Below are 14,060 nucleotides of genomic sequence, written 5' to 3'. Positions count from 1 at the left end.
GCAAATTTACTGAGTATCCCTTCCTGTCCTACATCTAAGTTGTTAATGAAGATATTGAAGAGCACTGGGCCTAAGATGGAGCCCTGTGGCACCCAACTGGTGACCAGTAGCCAGCCTGATGTCACCCCATTTACTGCAACACTTAACACTCGAGATGTGAATCAACAATTCACCAATACATGTCTACACAATTCTTTAAGATCCCAATACTAAGGTTTGTGCCACAAGGTGTTATGCTAATGATGGTAACCTACCTGTTAACAAGAAACCTGCTGCCATAAATTTGAGTAGCAGTCTTCTTTCTCCCCCTCATATCTCCCATCTTCCCAGTACCTCCCACAAGCCAGAAATTGTGTTTAGTTATGTGGGCAGTAGGGTCAGCCCGTTCAGGACAGGGATTCAGCTGAAACCTAAAATCCTGTTCTTTTTGGGAAGCATTAGATCCCTCATTGCAGTATCTGTATGGCCATTAAGACCCTGTCAGGGGTAGCAAAAATACACAACCAAAGGTGGGACAAAATCATCATACTTTTCTGCAACTTGGATTTTGATTATAAGTGGCCTATAATGTCTGTATTTTTAACATACAAATACATATAATAAAAATAACTCGGCATAAGGCAAATACCATTAATATAAAATGCAAAAAATTAAATAAATGAAAGGTTGTAGGAATGCCAGAAAGAATTTTCTTTAAACCATTTTTGCAAGAAATTGGCAACAGCCTTTAGATTGTTAAATGTAAGTGGACAAAATATATTTTAATGAAGTGATTATCTTTAATTTAAAGACAACTGTCAGTAACAATAGATTAATAATTATTTTTTTCTTTTTACTTTCAAGAGGTTACACCATTTTGAAAATTATATTGGCCATCTCCACTGATTAGAAGGAGGTTCTTCAACTAGAGGCTCCCATGGTTTCCACTGTATCATTTTTCTTGCCAGCAACAGCTCATTTTCAGCCTGTTAATAAACACCATACACAAAGTCTTAAATTTTATACAATTACCAAAATATTAAATTACCTCTATGTCAGTTAATTACCTCAGTGATGTCACTATCTATCATGGTCACAGACTACCAAAAATTTCACCTATAAATATCAAAGGAACTGGTTGTTTTTTAAAAAAAAAATCCCATCACCCCTAAATACCCAAATAGACGTTCTCTTCAGAGAGACAATGATAACTTGATAATGTTTTCCACTCAGTTTGGATTAGCCCCAATATTATTCAATCCTCTTCTGCCCTTTTCACTGATTTAGACCCTGTAAGAAGCAATGTAGGTATACATGCATGTCTGTAAGCATAATGCAAGAAACAGCTGTTCATTTGTTATGTTTTAGCAAGGCCATCCCACCACTACATGACAGTTTGTTTTCAGGGGTTCTGCTTCTGTTTGACTGTTTTGCAGCAAAGGAAGATACACAAAACTTACAATTTTCTGAACAAAAGCTCAGCCCAAGGAGCACTAAAAAACACTGCTACATTTGTACTTCATCTCAGATTTCCCCTCTTTACCTGTACAATGATTTCTTCTATCTGACCATTATTCAGTTTGTCCTGTAGTTTCTGCACATCAGACTCCTGTGTGTTCAAATACATACAATAAAATGTTTTAGTGAAAGTAGAAAGCCCATGAAAAGCATGAAAACAGTAATTTAACCAGATCACACTCCAGTCTTTCTCAGAATCAGCTGGCTTATATAATTTTACATTATCAAAGAAATCTCACACTCATTTGTTACTGAGAAGCAAACATCAAATACTCAATGATAAATACAAAGAATGAATGCTATATACTGAATCCAAAGAAATATTAGCAGATAAAGGCTTTCGTTTTTATCTTGGAAAATAGTCTTGTTCTTAGATTTTTATATAATTATATGCAAGCTTTCAATTATCACCTTAAATACACAATAACAGTATTGCAGAGTTTAATGTAACAAAAAGTGGTCTTAAATATTGAAGGCAAGGATTGTGCTAAGATACTACTCTGGCAAGAGCACATACTTTTTTTTGTGAAAGTGTGTGAAAATTACCACTTTTCTATGAATCTTTAAAAAAAACCTATGTTTGCTACTAATTTTCACAAAACATCAGCAGGAAATTAACAATTCTTTTTTATATGCCATCAAAATATCCCAGTCAATAGGAAAAAATAAACCTTGATACTTCAATTGTTTCTGAATTGATACCTGAAGTTACATGTGCACCTAAGAGCCAGGCACTCCAAAAATCACTTTTCTCATCCTACGAATTTTTTTTATGTGCAGCATTAATGAAATAGCACTGTACTTACCTTTTTCACCAAATCAAATCGCTCATTTACAATCTGCTCAGTGTATTTCCTGTAAGCTGCATCTTTGGGAATGTTTTCCAGGACACCAAGGATTTTTGTGTACAGTATTCGCAGGCGCTGAAGTGATCACAAGACATGGTTAAAATACACAACTGCAGTTATTTAACTTGTCCCACCAAACCTACCGAGCTATTATATATATACACAAAATATGGTATTCAATCCAGAAGTGTAAGATCAACCAATAGTTAAGTCTGAGCCACTGAACTCCATCTTGGGTAAAGCAGGGACTGTCACATTCCTCAAAGAAAACAAAAATGAAAAAACAAAGACAATTGCAATCTGAACACACTTGATGCAAAATTAAACAGTAAAGGCCGTAAAATGGTCTTAAAAAAAAAAGAAAAAAAAAGGCAAATTCACATCTAACCCATCAGATACTGAAAATTTACCTGAGGAAGTTAAAAAGAGATTATAATGGAGGGGTTTTTGTCACTTTTCTTCATGCTGGTGCAAAGGTCTGAGTAACAGACAGATTTAAATTAAACCTGAAACTTTTATTGCTGGATTTAAATGCAGGGATTAAGGACACATTGTGGTGAGTAAATTCACACTTTTGTACTGGCTAATTGTATCTACCTGACAAGGAATGGATGTCCTATAGGAACAATAAGAAATAGAAGCAGAATACTAAAAGAAGTACACGGAAGAAAAAACAGGAAACAAAAAGAAGATTGGCAAAGAATCTGAACTTCAACTAAACTGCTGTCCAGTACTTTACTCTTAGCTTTAAGTTGCTGAAAAGACTAAAATGTACTAAGTTCATCCAGAAAGTGTCTGACAAGGCTCTAGACTGAGCTAAAATAACTTCTACCAAACGGTAGTGATTTTTTCAAGGGTTCTTTTTTACAGCATTCTTAAGTATTGGAGTCAAAAGCATTTTTAAAATATAATTGCTGTATAATAAGAAATTTCAAAGTGGAGAACTTAAAAAAAATTGCTGAAGTTCTTTCAAAGCTAATGCCTCCTGAATAAGCATGATGTGACAAACATATTTACACTACTCAGCCTGAGGAGGTAAAAATAAGGCCATATATTGCTATGAGAACCAACTCATGCAGTTTCCAAGTACCACTGGAGTATTCCAACCTCAGCACTGCTTGCCATCCCAGGGCATCTAAGACTAGGCTATCCCTTTAGTATAAGTTATTTCAATATATGAGTACACAGCAAAGCAGCAAAAATCTTTTTGCCTGAGAAGCAGGAATTATATTTATGAAGAACTGAATTTAAAGAGTTCTTTGTTTTGGCATTACCGATGAAAGAAATCAAATATTGGTTCATAAAGATACTTACACTAGAGAGGATTTTGAAATCGGTGCATGCCACAAAAAAGTACATGTGTAAAATAACTTACAATGACATGCATTAAACCTTTATCACAGTGGACAATTTTAATTATTTCATTAAGCTGGCACCAGATTAAGATATAGTGCATACCTACACATGCAAACACATCACAAAAACCTTAGAGCTCACTGAGAGTTTCCATAACTACAGAATGAGACGTGTTACGTACCTCATGAGGGTTCTCGACTACAGCCAATCCTACAAGTCCAGTGGTCTGCAGAGAGAGCATAAACATACTTAACACACCTAAGCATTTTTAACTCAATATACACCTGACAGTGACCATTCTGTGACAGCAGCCCTGCCTCCTGCCATATGCCCATTATTCCAGAGTCCCAGTGCTCCAAGAGGGAGCAGCTCACCTTACCAGAATCAGGATCATAAAATAACCTGAGCTGGAAGGGACTCACAAGGATCATCCACTCCAGCTCCTGCCCTGCACAGCACCATCTCCAGGAGTCACACCCTGTGCCTGAGAGCACTGTCCAAACGCTTCTTGAGCTCTGTCAGGCTGGTGCTGTGACCACTGCCCCGAGGAGCTGTTCCAGTGCCCAAACACCCTCCGGGTGGATAACCTTTTTCTAATATCCAATCTAAACCTCCCTGACAGGACTTCAGGCCATTCCCTCGAGTTCTGTCACTGGTCACCACAGAGATCAGTGCCTGCCCCTCCCGTTCTCATGAGAAAGCTGCAACTACAATGAAGTCTCCCCTCAGCCTCCTCTCCTCCAGGCTGAACAGACCAATGACCTCAGCCGCTCCTCAGAGGCCTTCCCCTACAAGCCCTTTAACATCTCCCTTGCTCTCCTTTGGATGCTCTCTAATAGCTTAGTATCTTTCTCAGATCACAGTGATCAGAACACTCCAGGCGAGGCCGCCTCAGTGCAGTGCAGAGCGGGACAATTCCTTCCTTCGACCGGCTGGCGATGCTGTGCCTGATGCGCACCAAGCAGCTTGCTGGGGCAGCTCCGGTGCCCCCGGCTCCAGCCGCCCCACACCGCGGGCCCGCCGCCCCGGCTGCCAGGGAGATGACCCAGGCCCTGCGCTGCCCTTGGCCTCTCCCTCGCAGAGCGGCCGCTCGCTCTCACCCCACGGCTCCGGCACTCCTTGCCCTCCCCCAGAAAGGCCGACCCCGCGCAGGAGCAGGACGCGGCTCAAGGCCCTCGGCGGCGCCTCACCTTCCTCAGCGCCCCCGCCATGGCCGCGCTCGCGGCGCCCTCAGAGGACGCAGCGGAGGGCGGCGGGCTGCGCATGCGCGGCCGGGGGGCGGCAGCAGTGCGCGTGCGCCGCGGCCGCTGTGGGGAGAGGCTGCGGCGGTGCCGCCTGCTCCGAGCGGCTCCGTCCGCCCCTGGGATCGCTTCGTAAAGCAAAAAACGCCCTAAAACAGAGCTAGGCAGAAAATAGGGAACTCAGTTAAGGACCTTGAGATAGACAATGGGACAAAAGAGCAATGAAAAGACAGTTTAAATTTTTGGTAAGAGGGGAACGTGATGTTCATTTGAAGATTCACTTGTCCCTCTGTTAAGTCTTATGCTCAGTTGCTAACTTCAGGGGTGAGTTTTGCGTAGTAATATTTTATAATAAAAATGTTGTATGTTTGTGTCTTATTCTGCACAACTCGTTCTTTTAATTCCGTTGTCCGGCTCTTGAGCTCCTCTTTTCATAGCTGGTCAGCAAACTCCACCAGCTGAGTTTCAGAGTGTCTGATTTCTCCCTAGAAGCCAGTCCTTTGATAAAACAAGCACTTCCCCCAATCTGCAACTGAAGCAAAGTGGCTAATACAGTTTATATCAGTATTCAGGGCTTGTGCTTCCCCACGCCTGGGTTCTTTGCAATTGCATCGGAAAGAGCTGGAGTTTCTTTCCTAGGTACTGAGATTCTTTCTCTGTCCAAAATGACAGTCTTCAGAAGTTTCTGCCTTTCTTTTTACTGGACCTGCCCTGTATTTTCCCCTTCTCTCTGATGGTCCAACCAGATAATCCATGTCCCGATGGCACTAACAGACCACAGCACAAACGGTTCTGCGCCTGGCGATCTTTTAACGCGGTTAGCATCGTTCCAGCAGTAGTTCTGAGCGACTGTTCACACAGCCTAAGCACGTAGGACTCCTTGCCACATCCTAACACAGTGAAAAACGGCCCTGTTGAGGAAAATCTCCGTGAAATCAGTCTCAAAGTGGTACGTGGGAAATTTTCCAAACTGGGCAAATCCCATTTCAATACATGATTTATTTTAAAATACAGCAAAGCTGAAACCTACAAAGTATTATCAGTGTACAGTCAACAAGTTCCTGACTTTGAAAACAAACAAAAAACCCCAAACCACCCACATAGCATTTCACAGTTTATTTAATATTTGTTTTACACTAGGGGTTCTGTTAGGACTATTACCCTATGTGTTACTATTCAGTGTGTAGGTAACCTAAGAAGGCCTTGCTGTAGCTCTTTGTCCCATGTTTGTCTCACCAATGAGTTTATCTCATGGTATTATATCTCAAATTGCCATGTGATGTGGTATATGTACAACAACAGCTAATTTATTTTGCATGAAACATAATTGATGGCTTTATATCTAGTAATTATGTATACTGGAATCAGGCACTTCATGCACAATGCATAATATTATTAAAAAATATCTGAAAATAAAAACAGTATCGTGTTTGTAATGTGGATATGTACTAATTCTGATGGTGTCCTGGTTACATAAAAGAACTGAAAGTAAATAATTGCAACAGTTTTGTTCTTTATTATAAATGCATATTTTAAATTTTTTAATTAGATGAGAATATATGTCTGTTCATGTCATCATACAGCCAGCAGCAGAGCAGGATCTCAGCATTGTTTCTGTCTGCTTCTGTTATACTGGGGTTTTTTAGGGGTGCGCCACCTTTAGTTAGGTTGCACTGGCCAAAGAAGTTGCAGTGAATATTATTTTTCATCACTGGATGTTTTTGTTGACCTCGCATTCAAAGATTGAAATGCATGTAGCTCCTTAAGCTTAAGTTAAGCTTACACTTCTATGATTCGGTAAATGCAAGTGAGTTGAAAGTCATGGAGGTGTTCACTGTAAAATTTAATTTCATTAGAACAAGTAAAGACAAGATAGAAGTTTGGGGTTTTTTTCAGTTTTTTGTGTACCCTTATTGTCTGTTCATTATGGTAAAAATGGTGACTAATTGGTTAAAAGCAGAACAGCACAGGTTTTGAATCAGCAATGTTTCCAGCTTCTTCCTCATCCCATGCTTGGGTTTAGCTTGCTGGATACTGCTGTTCTTGATCTTACTCTGGGGTTGTTCAGTACTTTCATCACTGCTGTCTGTGGTGCCATGCTTCCTGCTTCTTTGTCCAGCTTCAAGTTATTAAACTAGTTAAATAAGTACTGGAATTGTCTGTCATTGAATCTATTAAAGTTTTGCATCTTGTCAGCCTCAGAGAGAGAGATTAGTGTTCGGTGAGGTAATATGGTGGGATCTGCAATTAGTTAAAGGCTAAACCTTCTCAAATTTGTTGTGATTTATGTAAATATGTTCCCATATGTTATTAACATAGTGCTTGAGAATAATTGACAAATAATTAATTTTCTTAATGGGAGTTGTTTAACCAATGGGGACACAGATAATCTTATATCCCCAGACCTAGTGTTACATTTGATGAGATTTTAGAGAAGTCATGTGTAATACTTTCCTGAGGGTCGAGTCTGCTTATGTTACAGTTGTACAAGGTCAGACCTTAATTTATCTAGCAACTGCGTATTTAATTTTAGAAGTATCACAGGACACCTCAGCTTGCAGGGCACTGTTCCTGGCTGTTCAAAATTCAGGCCCCAGAGTAGCACTGGCAAGATAGTGGGTTGAAATGGTGAGACTGTGGTATGCTCCCCAATTAAACTAACAGAGAAGTAGTTTAAAAACATAATACTTAAGAGACTGATTCCAAATTTAGACTGCTAGTAATTATTTTATTGCTATGAATAACCTTTGTGCAAGTCTAAGGGCCTTCTATTTATAGAGTAAAGCTAAGATTGTCTAGTTTATTTTAAGGATAAGAAATTAGAATAACATTAACTCTCAGACAACTTTATGTGTTTAAAAGCAATAAATGCGTGATACACTACTTTGTAAGGAAAGATGCAACTTCCATGATTAGCATGTATTTCATATTTTTTCTAATGAAAAACCAGTAATTTAGAGAGAAAAACATTTTTCTAAGTAAAAAATCAAGAAGTAATGTGTAGTTTTTCAGGTATGAATATAAAAAATATCAGAAAAATATCAGGCTACTCAAAATGCTGTTCAAGGGAAATATTCTTTGCAACATAAAAATCTAAAAGTCATTTAGAGTAAGGGTTTGCAATTGTTTCCAGTGATCTAGTGTGTGGGTCTGGCAATTGAGAAACTGCCAAGGGTGAATGAAAGAAGATTTTCCTGCTGAGCTTTTTAGCCTTTTCATTGCCACATCACGTAATGGAGCAGCGATGTTTCTGTTGCTGCTCAGTGTATCAGCCGTGCTGTTTTGTTCCCCTGTGACCCTTGTGGAACATCCATGCTTTGGTCAGACCTTGTCACCTCAGCACAGTGTATTACCAGCAGTGATATAGCAAATCAGGCTCTTGGAGCGTGTGTAGACCCTTGGCAGCGTGTCCAGCTCTTCTGCTGTGGGGAGCTCTTTGCCTTACTCTTACTCTGCCCTATCACAGTTGCTTGCTACTAACCAACTTTCTCATTTTACAATATGTGAATTTTTGTAGCATAAGATCATTTGAAAATAGTACACACAGCAATTCTGAAACACTGTTCAGCTAAGACCTTTCTGGTTAAGTTCATTTTCAAGAGCTATATGATGCCTGTGGTGAAATCACTCAGGGGAGTATAGCAAAACAGGAGAGTGTCTGCATAACCAGAGAGAATTTTCTGTGGTGGCCTCTAAACTGATTTATTCCTCTGATCTTTTGGAGACAAAGGAGTTGTAAAAAGGACATACATTCTAATTAAAATAAAATTATTTTATTACTAAAAATCTGTCGTGTGTAATATTCTTAACTCTTCCTGGAAACACTGATCTTGGGAGCGTATTGATCATCTGGCAGGAGTAGACCACATGTGAGCATTGCTAAAAAGGTTTTTTAATACACTAAACTTACTTTTTGTTTCAGAGAGTTTGCAATGTGAGGGTCTGATCTAAGACCTGTGTAAATCTTCAGGAACCTTTTTGGTTCAGGCTCTGGAGTAAATATAATATGATGGAATATAATAATTCTCAACTTCCCTAAGGACAGCAACTTCAGTAAGGCTGGCAGGGCATGAAGGTCCATCCATGTGGATCCAATAGGGATCCACTTGATTAATTAAAAAAAAGTTTTATCAATGGTATAAAATCTTCAACTGGAGGGTTTTCAAAATGAAAGGTGTGAAAAGGGGAAAGGTAACTTTTGTCTTGAAGCAATTGTGGAGGAAATGAGATTATGAATATTACATATTTTTCCTTAATAGATTATCTTATGTAAATTAACTGTTTCCTTAGGAGCACCTTTTAGCTGCCAACAAGATATTAATGTGGTCTAAAATGTACTTTCCTTTTAGCTGATGGCAGGTTGAGGTTGTAGTTATGTTCATTGATGTATACTTCTGAAACTGCTAGCGCAGGAGAGATTTTATCTTTGCTCTCTACAAGGTTTGTGAATGTTCATAACAAGAGTGTATTTGTGAGTTAAATTATGGAAGCTTTAAGGTGCCATCAGAATTTGAGAAACGTTAATGAAAATGAGAGGAAAAATGTGTAAAAGAACCTTGCCTCTGAATTCTTCTGCCTGCCAATAGAGTGCATTGCCCACAAGAGATGAGGGAGAGTGGTACACGTGTCCACATCAGTCTAACTTCCATGTTAAATCTTCTTTTGGCCTGTTACGCTGAAACCTTGACTATGGACACAATAGGAAGGGACAGAGAACCTTCAGAAAAGCTTGTCCTTTATGAACAACATAAAGGTCTGTTTTTCTAAGCCCCAAATGAAAATGTATTTGTGAATATTCTTTTATTATTCTTGGACTCCTTTTTTTTTTGGTGTTCAGAGATGGCACTCAAGACCCAAGTTGTATATTTTTTCCATCAGAGAAAATGGGATTGAAGTAGAGGTTGTTAACATCTTCCTTCAGATTTCTTTCCTTGCAGTTAAAAACCCAGGCCATGATTCCAGTGCACATTGAAAGAGGTGACAAACTGTATTATGTGGGAATCTGAATCCAAGAGACCTTTAGTTTCTGAGTCAATCTAAATGTAAGCCCTTACTAATTTAATTTTGGTTTGCAAGCTTTATCATAATTCACTAACTAGTAAGGTATTTGTGGATGGGATTATAATATTGGGATTATAATACGGTACTTTGAGTGACTTTCTGCTTACAAGAGCAATGCAGAAACTAGTCTGAAGAGAAAGCTGATTAACACTTCCCCTTGAAAATAAGTTTCAGATGATTTCTTCCAAATAGCAGTTCCAATGTTCCTTGTCTATTTGCAGGATGACTAGAACCATGATGTTTCTGTGACAAACATACAACAGGGACTTAGTATAATTGTGTAATAATTGTGCAACATTTTGAGGATGATAAGTGTTCAGTGTGGTAGAAAAAGCACACGACTGCACAAACTGTGGGAGTAGTAGTTTAAAAATATAAAAAAGATTCAACAGGACAAATGCGTTAAGCCACTTAGATTTAGTCAAACAGAGAAACTATCAAAACCCAAAGCTGATTTGGAAAAACCTAGGTAGGTACAGCATATATTAACTTAAAGCTTTTGTCTTTCTGTGTGTTTTACAACATATAAAGATGGCATTTTACAGTTCAAAAACCTAGAAGATGTTGTAAAGAGCAAAACTCCTGACCTTCCAGTTATAATGAGAATTTACTCGTAAGATGGTTGGTTGATGTGATATCATGAGGAAAAAGCATAGTGAACATAAGCCACAGTTACAGCTGGTGATATGAACAGACTGAATTTAAGTTGATGACTATAGTTAAAAGGTTTGGCATACTCTGTTACTAATCCACTGAGCATTTCAATGACTCTCACACCTTGAAAATAATAGCTGGCGTGGCTTGACCATCGCCCGACCTTGTGTACCAAACTCATGTGAATGTCCATTAAACTTCACGACTGCAGAAACAGTGCTGAGTCCAAAGTCCTTTATCTTCTTTAATAGACTGTGCTTTGGCACTATAAAGATAAAACAATATGTGTAAGTGTTTGGGGTTGGTTTTGGGGGGTTTTAACATATTAAGGACCACTAAAAGAGGGAATTAATAACATGAGATGAGACCATTTTATTGTATCACCTAGTGAGAACAATAGGAAAATTATAACATCCATGAAGTAAGGTGTCCAGGGATGAAAACAAAACAAAACAAACAAACAGAAAACAAAACAAAGCAAAAAACACAACCTAAAATAAAATAAAGTAGTCCCTTTGCAAATCTGAGCTTTTGGCATGTTATTTTTTCAACTGCATCACGTTTTTCTGTTCAAGTTTGTAAGGTCAAGTATCTAGGCTTCAAGAACCTGACATATGCTTTAAAGGAAACTGATCAAAGACAGTGGTTTCCACTGCATGACGTTGCAGTTCGGCCAATTCCACAAGTATTTGAAGTCACTTTTGATGGCAGGAAAAGTTAAAATATCCCATAAGATAAGGAGAGCAACAAAGAAACATAGAATAATGAAGACACCAACAGGCTAGAATTGTTAACTAAAAGAAGTATGACCAAGTCCTCCATGGACATAAGCATCTTGCTTATGTTGTTAAAATGTTCCAGCAAATTTTTGGGTTTTGGAAAAGTTCTGTCAGTTTATATCAGCAAATAAATTAGATCATTTTTTAACATTTTGTTCAGAAGCTTACAAACAAAGCAAAAATTACTATTCGGTATTCAGTGTGGCAGTACTGGTTAGGTTAACATAATTACAAATACTTTAAATAAAAACTTAGCATTTAAGGATTTCTGATATATGCGTGTGTATTAACAGGCTTGTGCTTTATTTTGTTTTATCTTTTTTCACTTTCTTACCTCTAGCAACTTATGAATCAATGTGGCAATAAAAAACATGCAATGGAAAACAGCACTAACTTTGGCAGCAAAAACTGGCTTTGTGGAAAATGTGCAAATGATCCTGAAAAAGGGTGTTTATCCCAAGACCATAAATTACAAGGAGAAACTTATTGGTCATCAGTGCAAGAAGCTGCAAAACAGAAATGCAAAGACATTGTTGACATTCTGAAGAATTATGGAAATGTGAACATTAAGGACACATATTGAGTAACACCATTAGGGGTTACGGCTGAATGTGGTCACTGTGATGTGCTGGAGCATATAAATCATAATGATATATAGTCAGGAAAGGGGAAATTCACCTCTGCACTGGCATACATACACATGCCTGAATGGTGAGGTCTTTCAGGAAAAAAAGAGGAAATTAGCTCGAAGGAAAGGAAGCATACGTGAGTGTTTCTGCTGGACTGGAGTGATGCTTACATGTTTCTTTAATGAATGTGAGAGGAGTGGCAGAGTTGAAAGCAATCCATTTCAGTCAAGGAGAGATTGCTATACTTGTTCTTCTTGCCTTTCTGTGTTTCTCTTTACTCCGCTCCAGCCCTCCCTCACATATGGAATTATATTGGTATTAATTAATGAAGTATATTTGAAATATGTTGGTTTGAAAATCCTCAGTTGTAATACTCAGTCAAAGCAGAGCCTGCTCAGGTGAGCACTTGAACTTGTGTCTGTACACCTCTTTTTTTGATTTTGAGTTTTATATATTGCCACAAAAATATTCTGTGCTTTAGTAAAGTTTTTACTTAAATATATCTGAAAATAAGGAGGAAAGTACTCTGGGTTTGTTTTTATGATGATCTATAAATCACTTTGGATATAAATATAAGTTCTTTATCCTCCTTTGAGATGGAGATGTCAAGGCCTTAGCAGATGATCGTGTACCAGTATTGTTTCAAACAGCTGAAGGACGTAGTCTAGACTGCATAGGTCTGTGTTTGAAATATGGAGGAAGTGGGGAGGCAGGACTGCTTCCCATACACAAAGTGGCTTATGAGGGGCACTACCTCTGAGTATGAGCTTGGACTTTACATTTTCTCTAAGAAACAGCGTGGCACAAGTTTACATCAAAGATGTCTATAGTAAACTTGCAAATGTATATTTATGTACATTTCTATTTCAGAAGTACCTGTGTTAGATTAGATTGAATTAACTTTTAGTTTTAGCATAAACAAAGAAAAATGTAAAACATGCTCCTTAGAATTAAGTGAAAATCACTGAACCAACTTAAACACATCTTATTTGACAGTGTTCAAAACTGATGTTTCTGTGTTTTGATCTTTTGTAAGATATCTAGGTGGTAACTAAGAACGTAGATGGATGATGGTTATTTTCTTCCTGTAAGGAAGTTACACCTGCCTAGTTTTGTTGACTGTTTTTTAGGGGCAGGAAGTATCTCATTGCAACCACCTCCCAAACTTTAATCCAGAAAAGTGGGTCAAGCACTGTTTATTCTGCTGTAGACAGCCAGAACCAGTGTCTAGAGCTTGTCATCGAAAAGGGTTTGGATGTCAACACTCTCTTGTCTGAACACATAACTTGAAATACTTATGATGACAGAAGAGAGACTGCACTTTGTTGTGCTGTTTACAATAATGAAATTCTTTGCATCAAAATATTGCTCAAAGCAGGAGCAAATCCAAACAAGGATCCTTTAAACTGTGTTCTCGTAGCAGTGAGAGCTGACAGCCATGGAATTGTAAAGCTATTCCTATCTTATGGAGCAGATGTCAACTGCTAATTTTGTTGCTTAATGATACGCATTTCCCCAGTGCATTTGGTATTCTTTGAATGGTGACATTATGCTGAGGCTGTTGCTCAGTCATGGATATAATGTGGAGATGTGTTTGGACTTTATGTGTCAGGGTATCTTTGGAAATTCTTATGTGTGGCCAGCTCCAGAGCTCAAGCCTATTCCCAGTTGGACTACTTCTTCAGTAAATAATAAACTAAGAAATACATACCTGCCTTGCTTCTCTTCACTTTGCTCTTTGCATTAGCCAGATTTAAACCCTCTGGTTACTAGTGTTGAATTAAAATTAACATACTGTCGAAATCCTTTTTTGAAAACACTCTAAAAATAAAATAGCCATTTCTTATTTTACTCTCTGAGGTACAGAAAATGATGTACATATGGTGGTGATGTGGTTTTATATTTGCATTAATTTATTAGAGGTTTGGAAAGGAAATTTTAAGAAATCATGAGGAAGGATTCTGGAATTTCTGTTCCTTTCCTAACTAGTGGAGT

The 14,060-nt window shown here is 38.3% G+C and overlaps 2 protein-coding genes across 2 annotated transcripts; one reads left to right on the top strand and one right to left on the bottom strand.

Moving 5' to 3' along the window:
• Positions 1 to 742: 742 nt before the first annotated feature.
• Positions 743 to 4,994, bottom strand: NDUFA5 (NADH:ubiquinone oxidoreductase subunit A5). The gene is made up of 5 exons (XM_068189847.1): positions 4,892 to 4,994; positions 3,883 to 3,927; positions 2,304 to 2,420; positions 1,523 to 1,588; positions 743 to 965 (listed from the first exon to the last, which is right to left on the bottom strand). The coding sequence occupies exons 1-5, from the start codon at positions 4,964 to 4,966 to the stop codon at positions 864 to 866; spliced, it is 405 nt and encodes a 134-aa protein (XP_068045948.1). The 5' UTR covers positions 4,967 to 4,994; the 3' UTR covers positions 743 to 863.
• On the top strand, positions 4,965 to 13,812 carry ASB15 (ankyrin repeat and SOCS box containing 15). Its single transcript, XM_068191295.1, is given in 9 exon segments — positions 4,965 to 5,074; positions 11,186 to 11,364; positions 11,777 to 11,815; positions 11,818 to 11,904; positions 11,907 to 12,084; positions 12,660 to 12,822; positions 13,185 to 13,548; positions 13,551 to 13,589; positions 13,592 to 13,812. Coding segments are annotated over 9 exon segments (1,380 nt in total).
• The last annotated feature ends 248 nt before the right edge of the window (positions 13,813 to 14,060 follow it).

This window comes from Anomalospiza imberbis, chromosome 5 (genome assembly GCF_031753505.1).
Source record: "Anomalospiza imberbis isolate Cuckoo-Finch-1a 21T00152 chromosome 5, ASM3175350v1, whole genome shotgun sequence".
Classification (NCBI taxonomy): domain Eukaryota; kingdom Metazoa; phylum Chordata; class Aves; order Passeriformes; family Viduidae; genus Anomalospiza; species Anomalospiza imberbis.
Note: the sequence above shows the minus strand (reverse complement) of the source record. Positions and strands in the feature narration are given on the sequence as shown.

Coding starts and splice junctions, on each gene's coding strand:
- NDUFA5 (XM_068189847.1), bottom strand. CDS start 4,966: ATGCGCAGCCCGCCGCCCTCCGCTGCGTCCTCTGAGGGCGCCGCGAGC. Junction 2,421..3,882: donor TAGTCGAGAACCCTCATGAG/GTACGTAACACG, acceptor TGATCACTTCAG/CGCCTGCGAATACTGTACAC. Junction 966..1,522: donor TAGAAGAAATCATTGTACAG/GTAAAGAGGGGA, acceptor GTTTATTAACAG/GCTGAAAATGAGCTGTTGCT.